The following is a 25977-nucleotide window of genomic DNA, read 5'->3' on the forward strand; positions in this document are numbered from 1 at the left end:
CCATTCCATACTCTCCCTCCTACTCCTCTCTCTTCCCACCCTCCATCTACCATCTCAACCCCTTCTATACCATCTTCTCTCACTTTTACCTCAATTCCTCCTATTTCATCTCAACCTGCACCTTCCTCTCAACCTGTCCTATCAAATCAACCTACTCTTCATCTTGCTTCTTTCCCAGATTCCCCACCCCCTGCCTCTTCTTCACCACTGTTGAACACTCATCCTATGCAAACCAGCTCAAAGTCTGGTATATATAGGCCTCGAGCCCTCACTGCCACTAAATATCCACTTCCCTCTCAGTTGTTACCAGATTATCTTCCCACCACTTATCTCCAAGCATCCAAACATCAACATTGGCGCAATGCAATGCATGAGGAATTTACTGCTCTATTACACACTCGAACCTGGTCTCTGGTTCCTTCCCATCCATCTCAAAACATTGTTGGTTGTAAATGGGTTTTTCGGATTAAACGGAAGCCTGATGGATCTATTGATCGTTATAAGGCCCGGCTAGTTGCCAAGGGCTTTCATCAACAAGAAGGTCTTGACTACACTGAGACTTTTAGCCCTGTGGCTAAACCTGTGACAATTCGTATTCTCCTCACTTTAGCTGCTCAATTTGACTGGTTCTTGAATCAACTTAATGTCAGCAACGCTTTCTTGCATGGTACTCTCTCTGAATCAGTCTTTAAGCAGCAAGCTCCTGGATTTCAGGATCTCACTAAACCGAATCATGTATGCCAGCTCCATAAATCCTTATATGGTTTGAAACAGGCTCCTCGAGCCTGGTATGATAAACTGCATGTTGCTCTTCATTCGCTTGGCTTTGTTGGTTCTCAGAGTGACCACTCTCTCTTTGTCAAAACGGATCCTTCCTTAATATTCATCCTAGTTTATGTGGACAATATTTTGGTTACTGGTCCTTCCTCTGTTGCTTGTCAGGCTGTGATTCACAAACTCAGTGTTATGTTTCCCATCAAGGATCTTGGAGCTTTACACTATTTTCTTGGCATTGAGGTCAAGCGTTCTTCTACTGGTCTTTTCTTATCTCAAACCAAATACATTCTCGATTTGCTTACTAAAGCAAACATGGTTGGTGCCAAGCCCTGTGGTACACCCCTTAGCACCTCCAAACTTGATCATGACTCTCCTCCTCTTGAGAATGTTACCGAGTATCGATCATTGGTAGGTGCTCTCCAATACTTAACCTGGACAAGGCCCGATCTCAGTTTTGCTGTCAATCTTGTCTGTCAGTTCATGCATACTCCACGAGTGTCTCACTTTCAAGCTGTCAAGCGCATCCTTCGGTATCTTAAGGGCACTATTGATCTTGGTCTTTGGTTTACTAAATCCTCATCACCTCCCTCTCTCAAGGCCTTCTCCGATGCTGACTGGGCAGGTTGTTCGTTAGACAGGCGTTCTACTGGAGGTTATTGCATCTATCTGGGACACTCTCTTATCAGTTGGAGTGCTAAAAAGCAACTCACTGTTGCTCGTTCATCCACCGAGGCTGAGTATCGATCCCTTGCTAACACTGCTTCTGAAATCACTTGGATTTGTAAACTGCTTACTGATATTAGGTATGGTTTACCTTGCTCTCCTCAACTCTGGTGTGACAATGTCTCTGCTCTGTCCCTTGCTAAGAATCTTGTTTTTCATGCTCGGACCAAACACGTAGAGATATATTATCACTACATCCGCGAACAGGTCCTGGCACAGCAAGTCTCTCTTCATTTCATATGCTCACAGGACCAAGTGGCTGATATCTGTACTAAGTCTCTGTCCAAGCCCAGAATTTTGTTCCTCCGTGCCAAACTTCCACTTCGAGCTCTCAAGTTTCGTTTGAGGGGGGATATTAAGGATAATATTGTAATTTCATCTTCAAGGGATAATACTTAGAGGCTAAGGAAAACTGTTAGTTTGTTATAGTTAGTTTTCTCTTAGTTAGAAAGTGTTGTGATTTGTTTGGCTCACAACTTGTATATATACTCATATTGTAATCTTATTCATTTGTGAAATGAAAATATAATTTCCAAACAATATTTACATCAACTGAAAAAGAATTTATGCTAAATCCTACAATGGACTAGTCATAAAGTCATAATACATTGTTATTAAATTTGTTATCTAAAAGAGTTAAACTTAAAACTTAACACTTGTAATTAAAGATAAACATCACTAAATCGTACTACAAAGTAACCTCAAAACCTTTCTTGACCTTTTAAAAACAATGAGCTGGCACTCATAGTTAAGCAATTAAAAGTTCCAAGTTGTTTATTCATTGGGGGTCATAAGCCCACATGGTTAATTTCTAGTGACGAACGTGGCAATTAAAAATGAGCATTATTTTCGAATTCAATTTAGGGGCGTTTTGATATAGGCGTCTCGTTTTTTAATTTTTTAGATTAAACATACACTCCTTCTGAAAATTTGATCAAACATTTTCCTAAAATTTTGGTTATTAATTTCAGTTTTTCACATAAGTTCAATTTTGTTTAGAATTTTAGTTTTTCACGACTTCTCCTGGAAATTTCGTTTTCTTTTTTTTCTTTTTTTTTTTTCTTTTCCTATTATCCCTATGTTTATGCATTTATTATCCATCTCTATGCATTGTTTTTATTGTTTGTTATAATTTTTACTTTTTTTGTGAATATAGTAGAATATTGATAAAAAAAATTGTTAGATTTTATTATTTAGAAGACCCAACACATAATAAAAATTTGTTTGATTATATAGCTACGTCTAGTTACCTATAATATGGACACATTTAGTTTTTTGATTTTTTGTATTTCTTTGTACATTTGGAATGTAAGTGTACCAAAAAGGGCTATCTGACAGAGACATTTGGTTTTGTGGTACATTTCGGATTTTTTGTTCATTTGGTCTTTTGGTACATTTGGAATCTAAACATACCAAAGGGGTTACTTGACAATGGGCACATTTGGCTTTATCGTACATTTAAAATTTTGGTACATTTGGTTTTTCTGTACATTTGAAATCTAAACATACCAAAAGGGTTACATAACAATAGGTACATTTGGTTTTATGGTACATCGAATTTTTGGTACATTTGGTTTCACGGTACATTTGAAATCTAAACGTATCAAAAGTTGATACTTTTGTCCTCAAATGTACCATAAGTTTTAAGTATATTTTTTATATATATACATGAAAAAAAAATGCATTGAAGACTTTTTATTGAGACATTTTTAATAGAAAGAGAAATTTTTTTTTTTTAAATACTGATAATAACGAAATGAGGAATTAGTTAATTAATTTTTTATTTTATTTTATTAAAAAAATATCATTTAATGAGTAGAAGGGGATTCGAAATTAAATTCCTATATCAGAGGCAATTAGTTGCTAAGCTACCTTATGCCTCTATATAAATGCATTTAAATGAATGACATGGAAATTAAATAAATAGAAAATTATAGAGGTGATAAAATTATAGAGGTGACAATTGATCAAAGCACCTTAATCAAATCTTTAAAAGGGATGAATGTTTAATCTAACAAGTATAGAAGAGATGTAGGGCATTCTAATTTTCCCTTCAGTTTAAGCGATAAGTCTACAAAAGGAAGTAATGCTTGAAAAATATTTCTATTTGGATAAATTTTTCAGTTTTTAACATTATATATGCTACCTGCGTAGATGTAGGGTTGGGCAAACGGGCCATGGACCCACAGTCAAGGCGGGTCTAAGCGGTTCAGGGCTGGTTCAAAAATTCTAAATAGAAAATGGGGCAAGGTGGACCCAAAATTTTGAGGAAACAGGCCCCCGACCCCGACTGTTTCTACCTATGATTTAATATCACTTAAATCAACACCGTTGAGTCGCATTTCTCAACCCTATGACAACATTATCTCTCTTTTTGAGTCTCAATCTCAAACTCGCAGCACGTAGCGGTGCAGTCAAGCTCATCATTTGTCCCCATCTCTCTCGCTCATCTCTCCCAATCCCAACTCGATGTCTCTGTCTCCAGACTCTGGTCGTCGAAGATGGCATCGACAATGACATGAGGCTCCAGATAGGAGATGCTCCGAGGGACTTAAGGGATAGTAGAGATCGAAGATCGAAGATGGACGATGATGGCAAAATGACGATAGCAAGCTTGTCAATGGCGGTGGGCTTCAAATTGACGAAGATGGCACGAGGGACGTGTTTTCCGGCGACGGTCTCGGAGAAGACAGTGTTGAAGGTGGGTTTTTAGACCTAAGGACTCAACTTGAAGAGAAATTTGTGGTTTTGACCCGTGGACCCAACTTGAAGAGGAATGTGCGGACCCGACTCAATAGAGGAATCAACGGTGGTTTCTGAGCACTACGACAAATGGATATCGATCTTGGAAAAAACGTCCTCGACTTGAACGACGTCGTTCCCATCTGTGGACCCCTGGACCCAGTCCGAACCAGCTCGTTTTAAACAGACCAAGTTAGGTCTGGTTCCAAACTCAAAAATTCAATTACCCGTCCCATTGCCTTTTAAAACGGGTCCAGTCCAGTCCCTTCAAATTTGGACCCGGCCCAGCCCGTACCCACCCTTAGGTAGATGTTCTCCTCCACATGTTTGGGCCATAATAAAAAATAATCTTTATGAAGCCAAACTATTTTTAGTACGCAAAGTTGTGCAACAATTGTCCACCAAATTCATAACCCAACTTAGGATATTATCCTACGTCTCAAACAATTACCTCTTGTTATTCTGCAATTGTTTTAGGGCTAGGACTCGACCCTCCCGAAGCACGTACACTACATGGAAGACCATACCCGGGATCCCCTTACCTCCTTAAATGATGAGGGATGCGTCACTAGACATACTAAGGTCACCACAACAATCGTGTGAAGCGCCACAAGGATCAATAAAAGGTCACTAACTAGGAATTGCAGTTCCTGTCAGCGTAAAACGAATGATATCCCTACTTCAGCTTAGCAATATGATCGAGGTTACTATTCCCCCATCAACCTATAAATAGGATGAGATGCCTTCAAGCTCAGGGCTTTTGTTAAATTCAATCTCCATGATTATACAAAGCTCAAGTGATTATTCATTCAACCAAATTGCTCTTCAGCACAAGCAAATTACTCTTCAGCAAAACCCCTTAGCTCTTCAACTGCAATCCAAACCCTTCCTTCGAAGCAAACGTGCTTACGATGGATAAGATCTTAAACCTTAATAGCTATTCCACCCGATATTATGATTTGGTTGATAGGCAATTCCAACCACCATGATCACCTCTTCGGAGCAATGTTTTTTACTCAGTCCAATCCACACCAATGACCTCGTTGAACTCCTCTAATATTATCTAGCCCTACATGGTAGTAATCTTGCTAGAGTTTACTGCTTTCTTTACATTTTAAAGTTTATTACTTTTCAAGTTATGTGGATTGGCTCATTAGCCCAAATATTACTTTTCAAGTCATGAAGGTTTCCTACTTTTATTTCCATTTCTACTTTCTTTTTCAGTTATAACTTAGGTAGGCACTTCGATTTCAAGTCCTCGTTCGCTCAACACATAAAAATGAACTTAACTAAATCAGTGTTACATTCGGTGCATAATCTTTTAGTTAAGAAGTCAGATCTAAGCAAAAACACAACACAACACAACACAACTCTACACACATTACTGTTTGTTGGCTGCCTCCAACAATGGAACGCTTGTTTTCTTTTTCTCTCGAGCCATTTCATGGCACTGAGACTGAAAGCAACACTCAAACCAAATACGTGTTAAACTTGAACCCAATCAAGCTCCGTCTGAGTTTTGCCACCAACGCCACCATGTATGCCTTGTTCGTCGTCGTCATCATACCTCTTTTGTCTTGGACTTCTTTAAAGCACTGGGTTGAATGGATGGGGAGAGAGACAGAGAGAATAGGATAATAAAAGGGTTGTAAGTCTGATGTGATGACATGAAATAAAAAGCTTCATAGCATGGAGCCATAAAATTAATTACCAAAAGATGAATTTATTTGCTGGAATAAAGAAGGTGTTTTAATACATTGGTGGTGTTAGCTGATCTGATTACTTGTAGTATCAGATTACTTAAGTCTTTTCAGTTTTTGGAATATTTTCTAGTAAGCTATTATTTCATTTGTCTTTTCATATTTCTCACTTTAAGTTGTAAGCTTATGAATACCTTTATTTGTAAAGCAAAAAGATGATAGAAGTTGTTTGAATTATTATATTGAAATTTGAGTTATAAACTCGTTTCTTGCCTTGCTCTTGTTTAACAGTATGTTTCTTTGTTCTGTACTTTTCAAGGTAGTGCTAGAAACGAAGTTTTTAGGGTTTTCAAGTCTCTCCTTACACTTTAAGATAATAGATCCTACCTATCTATCTATCTATCCTATCTATTCATTTTATTTTATTTTATTTTATTTTTATTTCTCACCATGTTCCTCCCTGCATCAAAGTGTCAATCACGTTGGAGGAAAGGTCCATATTCATTGGATGTCGTTGATATGTCAAAGATACTTGGTAGATTTTATTAATGTGGCATGGCATTTGATACCAATATGTCAATATAATGTTGATAGTATGGCGTTGATATTTGGTACTAATTCATTTCGGTTGCTCAGTGTATTGTAGCAGGTTATTTTTGACGCGCTTGTACAATACCCTTTTGTTTAATGTTTCTGTCGTCTGGTTTTAATCAGGCAACATCTACTCCCCATATGGATGTAAATTTTTGTCCAATGGGATTGACCATAAAACCTACAAAAAAAAGATAACACCGAAAGTTGACTAACGTCGGAGTGGTGTCTACAAAGAACTTTTGTTGCCTAAATCATTGAAAGATTTTAGAAAACTAAAAAGCTTGTAGAGAGGTCTTTATTACCAGCTTCCTTAAACAACTTGACTATTTATGAAGGAGAAGTCCATCAGTCATCTGCTAGGCTAGGGCGACAAACTTATGAGCGGAATAGTCTCCTTACTGATGCAAATTGAGAAATTTATTTAATTTGTTTATTAATTACTTTAACCCTAAGTCTTAAATTCATAGTTGTCGAGCCTAATGTCTTTGGCTTGTAACTCAAGTGATAGCTACTTAGTACTACGATATAGTAGTATTTTTTTCATTTGTAAGTAAAATACCTTATGTTAGAATTTTGAGAATTATGAGTTATATAGCAATCAATTTTGGCTTTAATTAGAAGAAAAATGATTAATTACTAACATTCATGCTTACATGCATCAATTTAAGATGCATGCTTACAGTCTTTGGTTTACAGCTATCTTTTTTATTTCTGTGGTTTAACAGCTTGCTTTGGGCCCTTAAGCATGTGCTATAATGATATTACCTGTGGTCGGTTTATCTTTGTCTTAGTTGGAATAAAGTAATCACTTGGCAGAGCCCTGCAAGCTTCAAATTATCTCATTTATTCACATGTTACTTGATTAGCTAATTAATGAAATGGTCAAAATTAGACACTGCTTTCTGCCCTTTTGACCGGCAAGAATAATAATAGTGTTTACACCTGCCGCCAAGCGGATGATAAGCTAATCGATTCTTATTTATACCAAGTTTTTGTTTTTTTTAACTCACGCAGTCACACTTGCTTTCCCCACTCAAACATACATAAATTGTCATGAAGGTATCATACAAGTCCAGTACACTGGAAAAATCCTAAATTAATGCATCTTATTATATTGGTAGTATATATATGTCATATATTTTATATCAGACCCTTTAAAGAAAATGATTTTCATTTTTTTTTAAATAATGGAGATTAGTTGTGGAACTCACTCTGCATCGAACTTTAATGATCCGAACCGTTTATTTTGTAAATCTCGATTCATATATCATTCTTATAAAAATACAATTCAATCGAAAATCATTAGCCTATTTAATTATCAAGATGAAATTTCAATGTTTCTTAGAAAACAAAGTATTTATCAATTTCTTTGAACTCAATTAATGTCTCAAATATTTCTCATTTGACTAATATTTTGCAAGGGTAGTCTATGAGGTGCAATTTGAAAAATAGACGATTCAGATTGTTAAAGTTCAATATGAAATGAGTCTAACAACTAATTCCCTTTATTGAAAAATAGGGATCTCTTCCTTTAAAGACTGGGTAATGCTAGGAAGATTAAATTTACAAATTAATTAAATAATGTGTCACTAATATGATTGAGCACGTTAATCAACGCTTACGTAATAAACCAATCATCAACTTTCATGTCTTTTAGTTTTTAAAATTTAGTCTAAAAATTTAATCTCTTTAGCATTAGGCTTCCTATATTTCTGTGTAAGTGTTGGTGTCTCTGTGTACGGTGAAATTTTATTTGTAAGACACCTGTTCTTTCTTATACGACAAATGCATTGGGAAACTCTTTTTCAAACTAATTTAGTATAAGTTTAATCTCGTTTATTCATAATATATTTAAGAATGCGGCCTTAAAGATTTTACATATCAAATTAGATGGATTTAATTTATTTAAATTACAAATAAAGAGATTCAAACACTACAAAACCTCAAATACAAAGATGATTTTTTTTTAACCAATTTATTTACAAATCACTTGCAAATCATATTATCTCTGAACGCATTCATCGGAGAACTAGGGAGAAGTCCAATCAGACTCATCACTCACGCATAAGCAAATGCAGTAATTATCAAATGAGCTGTACGTGATCTTTGGACTTATTTTTAATTTGCTAAGAATCCTACATATCTCTAACATCTTGACGGTCAAACAAACACAGAGTAACGACAACCAAAGGTTTATAGTCATATCCCTATAGATCCTCCTGTAAAACTAGTAGCCATTAGCCTAAGAATCCTAAAAACTCCAGCAGACCAGTAAGAAAAACGAACGTTGACAGCGCAGTTGATGAATACGATGCAGATTATATATATATATATATATATATATATATATATATATATATATATATATATATATATAGCTCAATTCCAACACGTGCAGGAAACATGAACATTTTTCTTAAATCAGCCGATGCATAATAAGTTGAGTCGGTCCTGAAAATTTGAAACACGATCCATCTAAATAATACCGATAAAATTGAATGGTTGAGATCCGTATCTTTTTGTTTAATGAAAATTACAAAATTATTAATAGCTCTAATTCCCACGAATGGGAGGATTAAGCTGCCTACAAGGCTACATGCCATTTGTCCATTTATTTTCCTCATTTTGTATGAGGATTTTCTTCGGATTATCTTTGTAGGATTCTAAGAATTCTCGAATCGTGTCCGTTTATTGTAAATCGTGCGGTTAGTTTTCGTCATGTACTATTCATATTTAATTTTAAATAAAAGTATTTAAAATAATTTCTGACCATACGATATACGATAAACTAATACGATTTAAAGATTTCCAAAATCCCCATTAAAATGATCTTGAAAAAATCCTCACAAAAATGATCCGAAAAAAGATCCTGATTATTTTTTCAGGGTTCCACGTCGACGTTGAAGAAATGCCAGGGCAACCTGGCAAATCCAATAAACAAATGCAGGAGATCGAAGCAAGTACGGATTTGTCGTTATCTGGGTGCATGACCATTGTCATTACATTTCAGGTGGCCAACGCGTTTTATAAGTCCGGATTCTCGCCAGATCTTGTTTATGTGAATTTTAGAGATTCATAAATCGTGTTCATTCATCATATATCATGCTGTCATAAATTATTTTAAATATTTTTATTTTAAAAAAAATATAAACAATACTTTGACAAAAACTGATCGCACAATGTACGATGAATCGACACGATTTATGAATTCTCAGGATTCTCACCAAAAGGATCCGAAGAGAATCCTGTTGGGTGTTTTATTAGGTGTCTCAGAGCCCACCACCACCCTCATCCTTTGGTGGCAACTTTGCTGTGTTGCTGGGTTACATGGGGTACCTCCAATTGACCTAACCCTACATGCATACTGCACGAATAGGGATGTGCCTTATATGTTAAGGTTACTGTGGCCCTTTGATTCTTAGAGCATCCCAATGAGAGGTTAAATATGATGCTAAAAAAGTGGTAGATATAACTCATTTTAAAGTTTTCATTCAGTACTACGGTTTGGTGGTATTCCTCTTCGCTTAGAAGTGAGAGGTCTTAAGTTCGAATCTCGTGAATGGCGAATTTAATACCAAATTAGGCTGCCTATTGTGTAGCTTAGTCAAACTCTCATTTCCTGTAAAAATATCAATGTACTAAAAAAAATAAATAAATAAATAAAAACTCATTTTAAAGTTTCGATAAATCTTTAGGATTCTAAAAAAGAATCTTTTTCAATGAAGGTCTATATATCTTTTGGACTCTAGGGCTATATATTTCTTTATGTAGTAATTTGATTACGCGTTAAATTTATTTTTGTTTTAACTTTTCTTAAATTGATTTTGGACGTGCTATCTTAAAAAAAAAATTACGAGCTTTTCAACGTAAAAAAAAAAAAAAATCAAATTCTAACAAAGCTAGATTGCATCACTTATGCACCATTGGATTAGATTCTCTCATCTCAATCTCATCCATTGGTTTATTTATGTTTTTGGCTTATGTCTAAACTAACAAAGTTAAATTTCATCACTTTTTTTTTTATAAACTTTTCAACCTAAAAAAATTAAACACAAAGTACAACATTTTTCTCTTAAACAATGACACAAAGTAAATATTGTTGTCCCAGCTTGATTTTTCCCAACAATTGGATCTTCACTAATCACAATCAATGCTCGACTTAGAGCACATCTTCCTCAATTGAGTAATTTGTGCCTTTTTGTGATTTGTCTGCCATTGGTGGATGAAATAGACAAAAAAAAAAAAAAAAACTACAAATAACAAATTTGGCAAATGAAACAAAAATTGAGAAGTTTGTGAATGATACATGTTTTTGAAGAAAAAATATGTCATATTGATATTAAGGGTAATGCTAGGGAGACTAAATTTGTAGATAAAATTTGCAAACTAAATGATGTGTCACCAATAAAAATAAGCACGTCTATCAATGGTTAAGTAATAATTCAATCATCAATTTCCATGTCATTTAGTTTACAAAGTCTTGTTTACAAATTTAGTATCCCTAGCGTTATGCTTAATTTATATGTGAAGAAAAAAAGAAAAAAAAAAAAATCTATCCGTTGAAAATAATGGAGCCGTTGCTGTAACAAATTATCCGTTGAAATCATGTATTTGAAATTAGGAAATATAATGCTAGCTTTTAGGATTCGAAACTGCTAATTAATGCGAAAGGGTTCACATTTATAAACCAAAAATCTAGTTTCCCATGTAAATAACATTCATTCTTCACTGTGAATAAGTAGTCATTTGTACTCGTTTAAAATTGTAGTCATTCTTTTCCTCTATAAATGAGTTTTTTTAGATGAGTAGTTATTCTTTCTAAGACGTATTACAGTTTGATATGTATACAACTCTCAGTTGGTATAACAAGTAAATGTCTCGCATTATCACAAACCTAATACATATATTTGTAGTGTGAAGCAATTTATGCACACTCGTTTTTCTACTTCTCGAATACTCTCTTTATTTCTAACTTAATTCTACTGTGATTTATACAATACAAGATTTTAAAAATGCACAGAATTCACTTTCCTATATGAAATTGAGCTATATGACTATGACTATAACTGAGAAAATATATATTGAACAACAATAAGCCACTCTTTAGTTACTTAGCCCTTACACTAAAAGCTCCTCAAAACAATATTGTTGTAGAGTTACAAACCAACTCTTAATATTTTTTTATCTGACAGTACTGTGGTTTTGAGCTAAAATTTCTTACTTATAAGTATAAAAAATAAAAAATAAAAAAATAAAAAAAAATGATTAAAACGTAGTACTAGTGCCAACTAGCTCTTATTCAGTCACATGTTTCAAATTTCCCTTTTTTCTATTGAATCCAAAAATAAAAGCACAATGGAGCGAAATTTATGGCATAATTTAAGAATCTTTGTGCACAATTTCATGGCAGTAAGCATACTGATCCATTAAGTTAAGTGTATCATCAATCAATAAAATCAAATGACATAAGAATCAATGTATAAAAATCAAATGACAGAAGAATCGATATATAAAAATAAGCATGAACAACAAATCAAATACATAGTATGTCATAATTCATTAATCTCCCAAATGCATGTGCAAAAGCTCAGTGTCAGTGTGCCATGAATTCCATGAACGTATCCTTCCCAATTGCATGTGTGTATCCATTAGCTGATTCATAATTCTGACATCAGGAGTCCTAATGTAAAAAGTTAAAAAAAAAAATTGAACAAAAAGAACAGAAATTAAAAAATAACACTCTTTATTTATAAATCATGGTAAAAACAACATTACCTATTACAAAGTCTCCCTAAATGTCTTTTTTAGCCAGGTCATAAAGCTTTACTATACTTTATGGAGAAAGAAAATAAAACTGGTTTTTCTTACAATACTTATAAGAAATTCTCTCTATTAGCTTATCTAAATAAAAGGTCAACTTCTTGGGCTTTATCACTTTTAAGTCCATTTGGAATGGTAACCCATATTCGGTGAGGATCATGTTATGTGAAACGGTCCATTCCATTTAATATTAGTAAGATGAAGTAAGAAACAAAGAGGTAAGAACCACGAAAAAAAAAGTTTCACCATGGCCTTCTTCCTTGCGGGAAGGCTTCTGTAACCTCATGTCTCGTCCATGGATGCATCATGCACCAGAATTTTGATTAAACTAACTATATATCGTCTAACAAAATAAACAAAGTGTTGGACGGAACCCGTATATAACCCTAGACCTAGGTCGGACTCTCTGTCGAAACTAAAGAAACTCCATAGGTGTTTTCCGGCCTCCAGAGGATCGTTGGGAACACCTTGTCCTTCTATGGATCCGCTTGTGCGTATCACCCATATACTGAAGATGCGTAGGCATGTTCGGAGGATCGTTTCATAAATTCACATATTTTCATCTATTTATGCCTTTGGAACAAGTAGCTGAACAATATGCTTACTTAAACCCGCTGAACAATATGCTTACTTCATTCCGCACTCTTCCTTTTTGCCTTCTGGTACAGAGCTCCGTTAAGAAAGAAAAGTCACCAAAAACACAAGAGAAAGTGTGTTGGCCACAAAAATGCCGTATTGATCGAAAAACAAAGAAATGGCCGGTGTCCCATGAGTTAGAAGATCAACAGAAAGGATCGCATTTTAAAATGACATTACTATATTATCCCCAGGTCTTTGGACCCTGCATGATTATGGAGACAATGCAGTACTATAGCAGAAACCCTGTCGGCGACAATGTGTTCAATCTTCCACCATTATCATGACATAAATGAAGATCAACAAATCGGAAGGAACCATGTTGATGCTGCTCAAGACATTCAGGACTTGCATCAAGCTAATCAATCAATCAATTCAATGCTGTTCACCACATAGCATTCAAACGGACATATATTAACCGAAAACTACTGTACAATATGCAACATGCGTTAACATGCAACACTAAAGAACATATAAATCAGACCATTAAAGATGACGGAGACATTTTCAGAGTTCGGAGAAAAGCTCACAAACCTGCATTGAGAAACCAACATGTACCAAGCAGACCACTCTTCCGTCAACAGTTTCCAGATTCTGCACACCCTGGACATCTCACAAAAGGAGTCTGGACCAAACTTTGATCTCTGTTTACCACAATGACTTAAGAGTATATACTCTGCTTCACAATTTCTCCCAGCCCTAAAAACCATACATGAACAATTTTAAACATCACTGACTGCATTTAAGGAGAGTCGTTTTCAGTTACAAACCTTTTTGTCCTCCAGACAACAACCAACTACAAGACATGCCTAAATTATAATTAAGAGAATTGACCTTAAACTGATACCTAGAAGCAAAGTTCTAAAATACAATGAGATAACTACTAAAAAAGGCTAAGAATGTAAGAGTCGAGCAACATGGGGAATCGGACAAACTTCGTAATACAACAAATCAGTCTCCCTCCTCAAGTCAAAATCTCTGTGCCACAGATGCAATCATTTACAACAACAGAAATGAATCAGTTCTCCTGAGTCCAGATCTTCACCGTCTTGTCATTCCCAAGTGCACCAGAAGCAATTATGTTCTTAGTTGGGTGACATGATACTGATATAACAGTGTCAGTGTGACCTTCCAATTTCTGAACTACCTTCCTGCTTTGCAACTCCCACAAGTACAAACAATTATCTTCAGAACCACTTACAATGTATATCCCATTTGTCACAGAAAATGCGGAAGAAATGCAGAATCTCGAGCTTTTGTGACCGGTGTAAGTCTTTAGACATTTCCCAGTTGAAAAGTTCCAGAGCCTCTGCAGACGCAAGATAGAAATTCCAGATCAGCTGTATGCAATAATTACTTCCAGAAAATGAATTTAGTGCTCAGTTGCTCATGTTCTTCTTCTTTATTTTTTTTGTTTCATAAAAGAAAATGAAGATATGGGAGAGAGGGAAGGCCCGGAAGGGTAGAGAAGAAAGAGATGACATGAGACGGGAATATTTGCCTCCCCATTCCTCGCTCCCTCTCTAAAAAGTAAAAAGGTTAGTGAATGTGCATGTAATAATAACCGCTCCAGTTTATCAAATTGTTTTAACATAGTCAATTGCTCTCCCTATTGTACTTTCATGCATATAAAATCATAACCAAAGGATAAACCCACTTGTTTGTGTTCAAATCATGCACAGGGAACACACCAAAAATTGCAAAAGGAAATGGACAGAAAACCAAAAAGTATTAGAAATGTGGTGAAGCATGTCAAAAAAAAAAAAGGGAGCATTACCAATTTACCACAGGAAATACCCACCCTAAATCAGTTTTCCAAGGAAAATTTATTGAAACTACAATCAAGTTCAAGCTGCATTGTTCAAAAAAGCACGCAAAAAGCAGTAAAGTCCAATCTGTCGGATGCTGAAAGCAATGTGTCGAATGTGGCATCAACAGATAAACCTGGCCGAAAGAACTAGTTCAGCTGTTTCAGAACCAATTATCAGGCATTTCGCCTATAAATAAATAACATCATACGAAAAGGTTGGAAACTTGAGTAAGAACAACGGAATTCATATTTTGTCATGAGTCCCCTCCTAACGTCTACTTTCCACTACCCAATTAACAGAGTTCTAATCAGTACTTAGCCTCCACCACCATGAATTTTGAAGCTCTCAATGAGCATACAAAGCAATTCACATGAAACATGATAATCATAAATTACGAAAAACAAGAAGATATGGGGATTGGGATTTTACCAGAGTGTCATCCAAAGTGCCAACAAGAATGAACTTTCCATTAGGCGCAAACTTAACAAACGAAACCGGAGGATTCTCATCATCAATCAATGTCTTGGTGCAGTGGCCAGTGGAGGCATCCCAGGTCCTGCACAACCCATCGTAGCTGCTCGAAACGATAACCGAGCCATCCCGATTGAAATCAACGGCGGTGACAGGGTCGGAGTGAGCCGGCAAAACCTTCAAGCATGTCCCGGTCTTGACATCCCAAATACGCACCGTTTCGTCGAAGGAACCGGAGACGATCATATTGGACTGAGGGTTGAAGTTGGCGCAGAAGACGTAGTTGGTGTGGCCATGGAGGGTCTTGATGGTTTGGCCGGTGGCGACGTCCCAGAGGCGGAGGGTCTTGTCGTCGGAGGCGGAGACCATGAAGCGAGAGTCGGCGGAGAAGGCGAGATCGGAGACGCCCTGGGAGTGGCCTTCGAAGGTCTGGGCGGCGGAGATGGTGGGAGTGGAGGAGTCATCGGGCAAGGAAAGGGAGTAGGTGCGGATGGTCTTGTCGGCGGAAGCGGAACCGAGGAGGCGGCCGTCGGAGGAGAATTTGACGCCGGAGATGGCGCTCTTGTGGCCCGTTAGGGTTTCGCAGAGGGTGTAGGGTTTGAAGGTCTTGGATGGTTCCTTCGACATTGGCGATTTGATTTGGTTTAGGTTGCTGATTTTGGGGGGTTTGGATTTCCGGGGTTTTAGGATTTTCGGAGGGACTGTGACTGCGAGTGAGAACAGCTCAAGTGCCCGTTTGGATCATTGGAAAATGAGTCCGGACGGATAAGAGCATCTCCAAATAAACCCGTAAAAACTGTTGCAGAGACATATAACAACAAAAAATAAAAATAAAAACTTTCTAAAATTTAGCCTTCAATTTTTATGTGGTGCCAACACCGCTGAGTCGATTAAAGACAAAGCTTTTGCTGTTAAATTTAACAGCAGCTGTTAATTTATTTAATGATTTTTTAATAAATGTGATGCAATATATAATAAATGTTGTGAATTCAACTTTTGATCGCACCTAAACAAGTCTGCTGGCGTGCTGCGCGTTTTTATTCTCTTTAATTTATTGTGTTTTGTCCTTTTGATCAACCCCTCTCGGAAGTTTTCCGTTTCTACGAGACAACCTCTCTTGGAAGTTTAGCTTTTTAAATACTTTTACATTTTGGAATCTGCTCCAAGTCATCAAATCTGTCAGAGTGGGTTACAGGTCCTTTTCCTATAGTGAATAACAAATCCAAGAGTAAGGAACCGGATCCCTTTATGATCCAATAAAACTGAGCCTGCTGAGCAAGCGATCCGAGCGATTGAAATTTGATCCAACGCTACAAACAAGGGACCCTCTAAAAGTTATAATAATTGTAGTCGTTGGATCAAATTTCAACTGTCTGGATCGCCTACTCAGCATATGAATCTGGAGGGGATCCGATTTCCAAGAGTAATTGTTAGTAGTACTTTAAGTATTTATTTATGATTTTAGTCTCTATAGCATTATCTTAGTATTTAATATATCTAGAGGTTCTGGATTCGATGCTCCGAACTAGTAAGTCTACTTGATTGTGGGCAGGTCATGGTGAAATTTTCCATAGCTTCTTTAGGCCTTGAAGAGGTGGATAATCGTGGCTTGACACCAATCGTCCCCTTTTTAAGAAAAAATAAATAAATAAAAAAATTGTACAAAATGTCAAATTACCACATAAGCCATCAAATATCATTTTGATGTTTAAAATTTGACATTTCTTTTAAGGGTTTTTATCCAAAATGGTCCATGAGATTTGCATAACACATCATTTTGGTCCCTGAAATTGAAAATCAATAGAAATGGTCTCTGAGATTATCTACCATCCATTATTTTGATCATTCCGTTAAAAACTCCATTAAGTATCCCAAAGCTCTTGATCGGAAGTTTGGACAATTTTCAAAGCTTCGTAACTCAATTGTTTCTTAACCAAATTTGACCCATAATATATCCAAATGAAGATAGGAAAGTGTAGAACAAGATTATGCCCATTTGGAAGCCCAATGGTTGCTGGAGATAGCCGGAAAATATCCTGAAAGGTCACTGGTCCGCGAGAAAACTGGAAAACTCGCCGGAAACTGGGTAAACTTTAAACGTTCATAACTTCTTCAATACTCAACAAAATCGAGTGATTCAAAAACAAAAATCATACTTCTCGACGAGACGAAGCGAATGGTATCTTTTCAAATGCTAACTCGCCATGGTTTGGCCGGAAAACGGCTCGAAAGTGGCTGTCTTGGTCGTCAAGTTAGCCACTTTTGAGCCGTTTTCCGGCCAAAGTAAGGCGAGTTAGCCATTGAGAAAGGTACCATTCTCTTCGTCTCGTCAAGAAGTATGATTTTCATTTTTGAATCACTTGATTTCGTTGAGTACTAAAGAAGTTATGAACGTTTAAAGTTTACCCAGTTTCCGGCGAGTTTTCCAGTTTTCCAGCGGAACAGTCACCTTTTAGACTATTTTCCGGCCATCTCCGGCAACCATTGGACTTCTAAATGGTATAATCTTATTCTATACTTTCCTATCTTCATTTTGATATATTATGGGTCGAATTTGGTTAAAAAACGATTGATTTACAAAGCTTTGAAAATTGCCCAAACTTTCGGCCAAGAGCTCCGGGACACTTAATGGAGTTTTTAACCGAATGACCAAAATAATGGATGGTGGATAATCTTAGGGACTATTTCTATTGATTTTCAATCTCAGAGACCAAAGTGATGTGTTATGCAAATCTCATAGACTATTTGGGCTAAAATGCCTTCTTTTAAAGATGTTACAAGGCGAAAGGGAACCCTAAATCCTTTCTAAAGGAAAACTAACGAAAAGTCCAAAAAACTTCCCTTTTAATGAAAATCCCTTTTTAAAGGTATAGTGAATAGTACCAGGGAAAGGTATAAATGTGTTTTTTCGTTAAAAGTGAACAGTACCGGAAGTGTTTTGTTAAAACTCCCAATTTCTAAACTATCTATTAACAAAACTCTCTTGACAAACAAAGAGGGTTGAAAAAACAATTTGATCTTCTATTACAAAATAAAATGATGAGTTGTAATGTAATTTCGCAAAAGACAAATTTTGTTGGTTTTTCTTCTTTCCTCACTCACATGTCATCATAGTATTTCTCTAAGTTTTAAATTTTAAAGAATAAAAGTTTAAACCTATTTCATGTTCCTTCTCTCTGTTTTTCACATTTCTCTCGAACTTCTCTCTTCCATATATATATATATATATATATATATATATATATATATTTTTTTTTTTTTAAATTATATTTTTACAGTGTATATGTGTGGTTTCATCTTCAAACCGTTTAATTTTTTCAGTTGTATTTGAAGATTAGCACTATTAAAACAAGTTGCTCGAATCGAAAATCGATTGGTTATCTAAATGAATAAAATAAATGAACAACTCATTATAAGAATAAGAAATTAAATAGTTCTACTGGTAAAAGTGAAGATATGTAAATACTTTTACACAATTTATATTGGAAAAAATTGTTAATAATGATCATGTTTTTCGTATGTTATCAATTATACGATCGCGACATCATCAATTTGATTTGTTGTGCCGTTAAAGTTTGATTGTTATATTGTTAATTTTGTATCATTACTATAAGCTCAAAATTTTCTACAACGAATAACAAAAGAGCATGTGTAGAAGTTATTTGAATTATCATATTGAAATTTGAGTTATAAACTCGTTTTTTGCCTTGCTTTTGTTTAAAAATTTATTGCTTTGTTCTTTTAGTTCTCTACGTTGTAGGTTGGTGCTAGAAGCGACAGAGACAAGTACTTACAACTTCAAAGAAATGAAGCAATTAACACACAGGAAAGCTGTAATAAGTTTGATAACATATGTACACAGCACTAGCACTAGCACTATATTCCGCGAGACGGAGGAGTTTCAGAAGACTAGACATACCTCTTTTAACCAACCCCTTTCATTTATCTTCTTCCTCCTATCCAAAAACCCCCCTCTTTGCATACAGTCAGTAAAACTACCTGCCAAGTTAACCTCACAAAGACCCTAACACTACAACACGCTTACATGCGGGGAACAAGATAGCGAACAAAGAACGATAAGGTTAGAGAAGGGGTAAAAAGTAATTACAACAACACTACCGAAGATTAGAAGGGAGGCCTGTGCATCAGGTTTATCTGGAACCAAAAGAAATTGGCCCTGTACAGAACGTGGGATAAATCTGAGCAGTTGAATGGATTATACGCGTACCTTGAATTGTACGACTGTGGCCTACATATAAATCTACTTGGCTGCTACTCGTTATATCAGGAGGACCCCTGTACAGATGTAGCCTCAAAACTAGCACTCCACCACTACAATCATTGCAAATATCTTGTTCTGCTTGGTAAAATCAACACTGAAAGAAGACACTGGTATACAGATTTTACCATCTGCTGAAGCTTGAGTTCTCTGTTACTGGATATGATTTTCGCAAATCTTGAGGATGTTTATCGATAGTTCCAAACCACGGACTTGACCTTCCACCAACCCAGTGCTCACTACTTGTCCTCATACTCATACAGGCTGAAGGAGACTGATCATGTGACAGTAAGTAATACGAACTGTGGTGTTCCTCTCTGCAAAAAGACCGAGTCAAATCCAAATGCCCCCGGGGCAATGACCTTGGACCTAACTCTTGAGAGTGCTGAAAGGTGGAAGATGATCTACAATACATATGCCCCATGCCACGACAAGGACCTAAAGAAGCATATTTTCCGGAATCCAAATCTGGTGATTGCTCCCTAGCAGAAAGCCCCAGATGGGGTGTCGTTGTAAAGTCTTCTTCTATTGTTATTCCCTTCTTAGATGCAAGGTCCATGATCTGTCTCTCATCAAGTCCTAACCCCATAAGCAAGTCCCACATGTTTCGCAGTGCTTCCCGTTGGTTGTTAATCACTTGATCCCTCATTGCCATTTCAAACTGAAGCTCAGTATTTGCCATTCCCTATATTAATCAAAGTAAAACTGTTACGCTAACGGAAAGTTTACCACAAATATGCAAAAATAAGAAATTGAGCTGTAGAATATATTAAATACGGTAATACTGATGCAACTCAGCAGTTAGCAGTATACTAATGCAACTCTAAGAACATCTTATGAAAACTTCTGTCATTGGCATTAGATAAGCATTTTTCTTGAGAGAACATAAAATATACGCCAATGATCTTGCTCAAGTTTTTTTTTGGTAAAGAGTTTCAAATAAATGCATATTCAACTCAAAACAGTCATTTCCTAATTTATTTTGTCCAGCATATGTATATTCAGTCTGGGTTTAATCAACTCACCAAGAGCCTGTATTGACTAAGAATACGCAAGTACGTTTTATTTCCATTGTTACTAATGGCCTCCTCAATCATATTTTGAAGATTGCATCGATGCTTCTCATTTGCTTCGATTTCCTACAAAAAGCAGAGTTGGCAACTTGGCAATAAAATCAAAAGCTGATAAAAGTTGTATTTTTATTTTTGTGAGTTTGATTACAGCTGAGATATTACCATATGGTAATTAACACCAGCTTCATCATTGTCCCGGATGTTATCCAGAATAACTTGTCGCCTCGTTCTCATGGCCTCTAAAATTTCACCATCGTTTCCAATAGCCTGTAACACAGTAAAGGTACTCAGGAATTAGTTTATATTATCAGAAAAAAATTATCTCAAATTTTCAATAATCATATCATATTCAGTTCCCCAATAAAGTAAATAAATGCACAAAAGTTAACATTATTTCATCTCCAGATCTGGTTGAAGCTACAAAACGTCTTTACAAAACAAGAAAAGTGGGAACAAAAAGAAATTATAGTCCATAACAAAGTCGTTTCTGGGGAATGTCATGGCTTTTATTCGGAGCAAAAAATCTGAACTAATTTAATTGAGATGAATTGTGGATGCTACAAGACAATGTGCAGAATACAAACTCTTTTCAATAAAGCTGCATTGTATGCGGGACCTTCTAACCTGTTGTTTTGCTATAGCATCATCAAGATGTTGGAGTTCAATCCGGTTACGAAGGTTGGTTTCCTCAAGCTCAAATGATGCCTTCTGTAAGTTTATCCTTTCCTGAACATTTTCACTGGTTTCATGGCTCAAAATATTCAACCACAAAAGTTCATCGTCTGCAGCCTTTTCAACAGGTTTGACACTTAGCTGTGATTCCTTTTCAGCTAGTTCTTCTCTCAATTGACAAACCTCAATCTGCAGTCCAAAATAGGTTATCTTCCAAGAAAATAAAAGTTGTAAATAAAATCTTATAGATGAAACCAATTCAACCACTTACCTGAAGACTGTCAATCATTTGTTGGTAGTCTGATACATGGGTATCAATAGTGCCAATGTTTTTCTGTGAAGTAAACATGATTGTTCTTAGAATTTCAGTGCATATATAAAAGTACAAGTCTAGCCTGTGATACACGAGTACAAGAAAAGAAATTTTCTGCAAATCCGACAAATTCGTGCATAGAAGAAACCCATATGAAAGACAAAATTGGTAGTTTGACAAAGGCAATATGCAGCATAGACAAATCACTCAACAAAGAACCACATGCTAGTATGCAACATAAGTGGAAAGCTAAACCACAATGCCAATTTTAAAATTGTTAATTTCTTAATAGCGTACTACAATTGAGATCATGACGGATTAGTAGATTAATCAATCTCAGAATGACAACTGAATATTAATCATCTTCAAGTCGAAATGGACTACTACTTAATCATGTTTTGATGTTCCAAATTGAATGCCTTCATGCATATTTGGCTCTCACCTGGATGTGTGTCTTTATCTCCTTTGCTCGATCAGCATATTTCAAGGTATTCACAGTGTGATGATATTGACTGTCCAAAGGGGATACAGTAGCAACCATGATAGTTTGAGAATTGCCACTCAAACCATCTTTGAGTATTCGTGTCAATTTGCTGCAAAACTAATAACATTAACTACAGTAGCAGGAAGCTAACTACAGCAGCAGGGAGGACTTCAGGATAAAAATTACAATCATATACCTATTCCGGTAAGGAACATAAGCAAGACCCTTCTTTTGCTGTTTCCCAAGTGCATTTATGCAGTTTGCTAAAGCAAGAAGTGAACGGTTAATATTTGCTCCATCCCTTAACTTTTGGCCTCCAATGCTTGTTTCCGAAGCTCGTTCGCTACCAGCAAGATCCACAAGTGCGAGTTTTCCTCGCATTACTTGATTACGATACTTGTTTCTCTGTTTCCTTTTTACTTTTATTTCCAGCACTGCATGTGATCTGGTAAACAGGAAAAACTTTGTATGAATATTAAGGTTACACAGTTACACTTTACTTTCAAAATGTAGCATGGTTTTGCTGATTTTGGTGGAACCATGAAAAAAAATATAGCACCTATTACTTTAAATGCTTGTTACTAGTATTGTAACTTCTGTGATCTGCATTCAATTGTAAAATATTCTCAACTTTTGAAAATAAACTCCACACAGAATTTTTCTATTTGATGTAGTACATTTTAATAGTTGAATTGTGATTTGTTGTTTGAAACGAATCATACGCAAGTATAACCAAGACACCTGACAACAGAAGAATTCACAGAACCTATTGAACAGGCACCTAAACCTAATAAAGCTATACAGTTGTTGGTATCTAAGGTATGGTAGAATCTGTAATAGAAGGTTTAGGCAAATGAAATTGGAAAAGAAGTGGTTTCTATGTACAGCCTATTGTCCTAAGCATGATTAAAAGTTTAAAACTCAAATGGACAACAACAACAATTGTATGTCCACAGCACACAAATGAATTCAACCTACCGAGAAGATGTTGCATTAGCCTCTGTGCTTTCAGTTTTCCGTCGGCTATTCCCCAAGTTTAAGAGTTCAAGAATCTTATCTGCTGATTGTACCTGAATAAGTAAGACATGTCACAAAGGATGAGTAAGAACCCTTCCAAAAGTACATAATTGGTTCGTCCAATTCAAGAATCACTTTCATATTAGTGCTATAAAGAGACTCAAAAGAACTAACAAATTACTTTTAACAAAAAGAAAAAATAAAAATACGGAAAGAGATTGACAATTATTCACAGATGGTCAAACCAGATGCAAATAGATGGCCAAGTGTCAACCTTGATACACCTCAGCCCAGCAACAATTACTCCTTGCTCTGGGTCCTCTCTGAGTTCCAAATGGCCAGATGACTTTTCAAGCAAATCATAGATGACCTAAATATTGTGGAAATAAAATATGAAACAATTTTTTCAAAAAGAACAGAGGCACTGTTAATGAATTTAATTTCTTAATAAATTGCATGTCCCCACCTCATTGTAGACTTCAAGATATGAACAAGTAACTTCAAATTCAGCAGAGTTCTTGTCCTTCTTTATTAGATCAAAAATTGTATGCAGACTGAGAACCATAAGTCCTGGATCATCTTGTGTACCAACCATCGTATAAGTTTTACCACTGAAAAAGTAAAGTGACAAAGTTCAAGACATTCTGGAGAATATTAAGTAATGGACAATGCAAATTATGAATGGTGAGATCATACACTGAACATAAAGCATGACCACTTTACTTATACAGTTTTTTTAATTTGCACATCTATACATTGACCTCAGAACTGAAATACATACTCCAAGGACTGGGGTTTAGTGAGGTTGAACGACCGACTTGCATAAATGAACATTGCCTCACTTGGTAAAGTCAAGCAAAACCTTGAGACCTTGAGAGGTGGAAAAAAAAAAAAACAAAAACAAAAAACAAAAATATAGCGGTTTAGTACCTCCCGGTAGAACCATATGCAAACACAGTTGCATTGAGGCCGTGAACAACCCCAGATATCACGGACGATATGCATTTTGTGTAGACATCCTGGATATATTCAAACGTTGTCAAGACATATACTTTAAATACAAGCAACCAAAAAAATATAAGAAACTATACCGAATCAAGTGTTTCAAGCAGATATATACACCATAACAAATCATGAGAAATAAAAAAGCATAAGATTCGGTATTCGATGTACCAAATTAGAAGAAACCGGATCGAACACATGATCAAAAGAATACTTTTTTTCCTTTGTCCGGTTCTGTATTCGTTCAAGGTAGTCCTTTGACAGATCAGGATCTAACACAAGCACCTCCTACAAGTAAAATTTCAAATTCCGAATAATATCATTCAGATTCCACAAATTCACATAAAATTCAAATCAAAGTATACGCCAGCCCAAACCTTATTGTCAACTACGCGAACAATGTCGCGACCGCGCTCTCTCAGCCTAAACGGCCTGCATTTCACAGCAACCTGCAGCAATGCGAGCTCGAAATCAATTACCTGAAGGCTGAAACAAGGCAAATGCAATTTCTGTGATGCTGTGAAATCTACACAGCAGCAAATACTAACCGTGAGTGTTGTAGTTTTCTTCGTCGCCGGAGCTCTAATGGTAGGCATGTTTTATCAACATCGGTTCATCTTCCGCCACCACCACCACCACGAAAACCCTAAACCCTAACAGTCGGAGCAGGTCAACGCAGCTGAATTTCTGAGTGTTCGTTTTCCACAATTCAAAATATTAAAAAATTCATTAAGCCTTTGAAATCGCATTTGCTCCGGATTCCTTCAAAATTCCTCTACATTTCAGGAAACGGCATTTTCTTCGGAAATCGAAGCACGAATCGAAGAGCAAGAAGACGTGGGACGAACGACTAAAGGGCGTGTTTCAGCAGCAGGAGAGAGAAAATGACAAAATCTCTGTCAGATGAGAAGGGAAATGATTCATTGCTCTCCGCGTACCTTAGTAATGTAGCGTATTGTAATAAATGGGACCAGCTGGTTACTGATCAGGGCAATTAACGCGGGTAAATGAGATGAGACTTGGCCATAAACCCAAGGCAGCCAATCCTTTCTGAAATTAATATTTTAATAAACAGTACATGGTTATATTTGCTTTCATCTTCAACTAAAGATCATATGCTCGTTTTAGTTTTATTACAAAAAACCGTCTCTAACCGAGGGCCAGAAGGTCATAAGGCCAAACATAATTTATTATTTAAATTTAATATTATTTAATATTGTTTCATATTGTTTAATGTTGTTTCATATTACTTAATTTAATTTAATGTTGTATAATGGCTTAGGAAGTTATAGGAAAAAAATAGAATTTTAAAAAAACAATTTTAAAAATTTTGTTAAAAAAAAAAATCAAAAATAACGGCTAACTGACGTCAGCTAGCCGTTGTATTTGAAATTTGGCCTAGCATTCCTGTCGGATATAATTGACAAGAATAATTAACAATACTGTCGGTTATATCCGACATGAATACTCAGCCCTCTGGCCCAGCCTGGAGCTGGTTGGATTGGGCCAACCCTTTAGCCCTTTGGTCTTTTGGCATTTTCAGATTCCGTGGGGCCCACGAACCCTCTGACCTAGCCTTCAGTTAGAGACGGTTTCGGGCTATTTTTGACCCTTTGGACCCTTCGGTTGGAGATGGCCTGAGGAGGGAGACTGGTGTTAAGGCCATCTCTAACCGAAGGGTCCAGAGGACCAAAAATAGTCTGAAAACCATCTCTAACCGAGGGCTAGGCCAGAGGGCTCGTGGGCCCCACGGAATCTGAAAGGGCCAACCGGCTGGCCTAAAGGAGCTAGTCAGCCTTGGGCTGGGCCAGGAATTTAAGAATTGTTGTCAGATATAACCGACAACATTGTTATTAATCCTGT

At 36.2% G+C, this 25977-nt stretch overlaps 2 protein-coding genes across 5 annotated transcripts; both read right to left on the minus strand.

Annotated features, from left to right (window-relative positions):
* Positions 1–13340: 13340 nt before the first annotated feature.
* On the minus strand, positions 13341–16254 carry LOC137720381 (COMPASS-like H3K4 histone methylase component WDR5A). Of its 2 annotated transcripts, none has more exons than XM_068459447.2 (2): positions 15233–16254; positions 13341–14301 (listed from the first exon to the last, which is right to left on the minus strand). In XM_068459447.2, the coding sequence occupies exons 1-2, from the start codon at positions 15899–15901 to the stop codon at positions 14011–14013; spliced, it is 960 nt and encodes a 319-aa protein (XP_068315548.1). In that variant the 5' UTR covers positions 15902–16254; the 3' UTR covers positions 13341–14010. The 2 variants fall into 2 exon arrangements, with proteins under 2 accessions (XP_068315548.1, XP_088554438.1); XM_088698312.1 differs by lacking the exon at positions 13341–14301 and adding an exon at positions 14394–14936 and having other exon boundaries at positions 15233–16118.
* Positions 16255–19064: 2810 nt separating this feature from the next.
* On the minus strand, positions 19065–25076 carry LOC137720325 (kinesin-like protein KIN-8B). Of its 3 annotated transcripts, none has more exons than XM_068459378.2 (14): positions 24663–25076; positions 24492–24563; positions 24286–24402; positions 24043–24131; positions 23579–23723; positions 23387–23482; positions 23074–23165; positions 22292–22540; positions 22054–22204; positions 21570–21632; positions 21251–21487; positions 20789–20893; positions 20579–20692; positions 19065–20238 (listed from the first exon to the last, which is right to left on the minus strand). In XM_068459378.2, the coding sequence occupies exons 1-14, from the start codon at positions 24708–24710 to the stop codon at positions 19678–19680; spliced, it is 2139 nt and encodes a 712-aa protein (XP_068315479.1). In that variant the 5' UTR covers positions 24711–25076; the 3' UTR covers positions 19065–19677. The 3 variants fall into 3 exon arrangements, with proteins under 3 accessions (XP_068315479.1, XP_088554442.1, XP_088554445.1); XM_088698316.1 differs by having other exon boundaries at positions 23894–24131; positions 24663–25019; XM_088698319.1 differs by lacking the exons at positions 24043–24131; positions 24286–24402; positions 24492–24563; positions 24663–25076 and adding an exon at positions 23894–23977.
* Positions 25077–25977: the final 901 nt, after the last annotated feature.

The sequence above is a fragment of the Pyrus communis genome, chromosome 1 (genome assembly GCF_041283825.1).
Source record: "Pyrus communis isolate YQ-2024b chromosome 1, ASM4128382v1, whole genome shotgun sequence".
NCBI lineage: Eukaryota > Viridiplantae > Streptophyta > Magnoliopsida > Rosales > Rosaceae > Pyrus > Pyrus communis.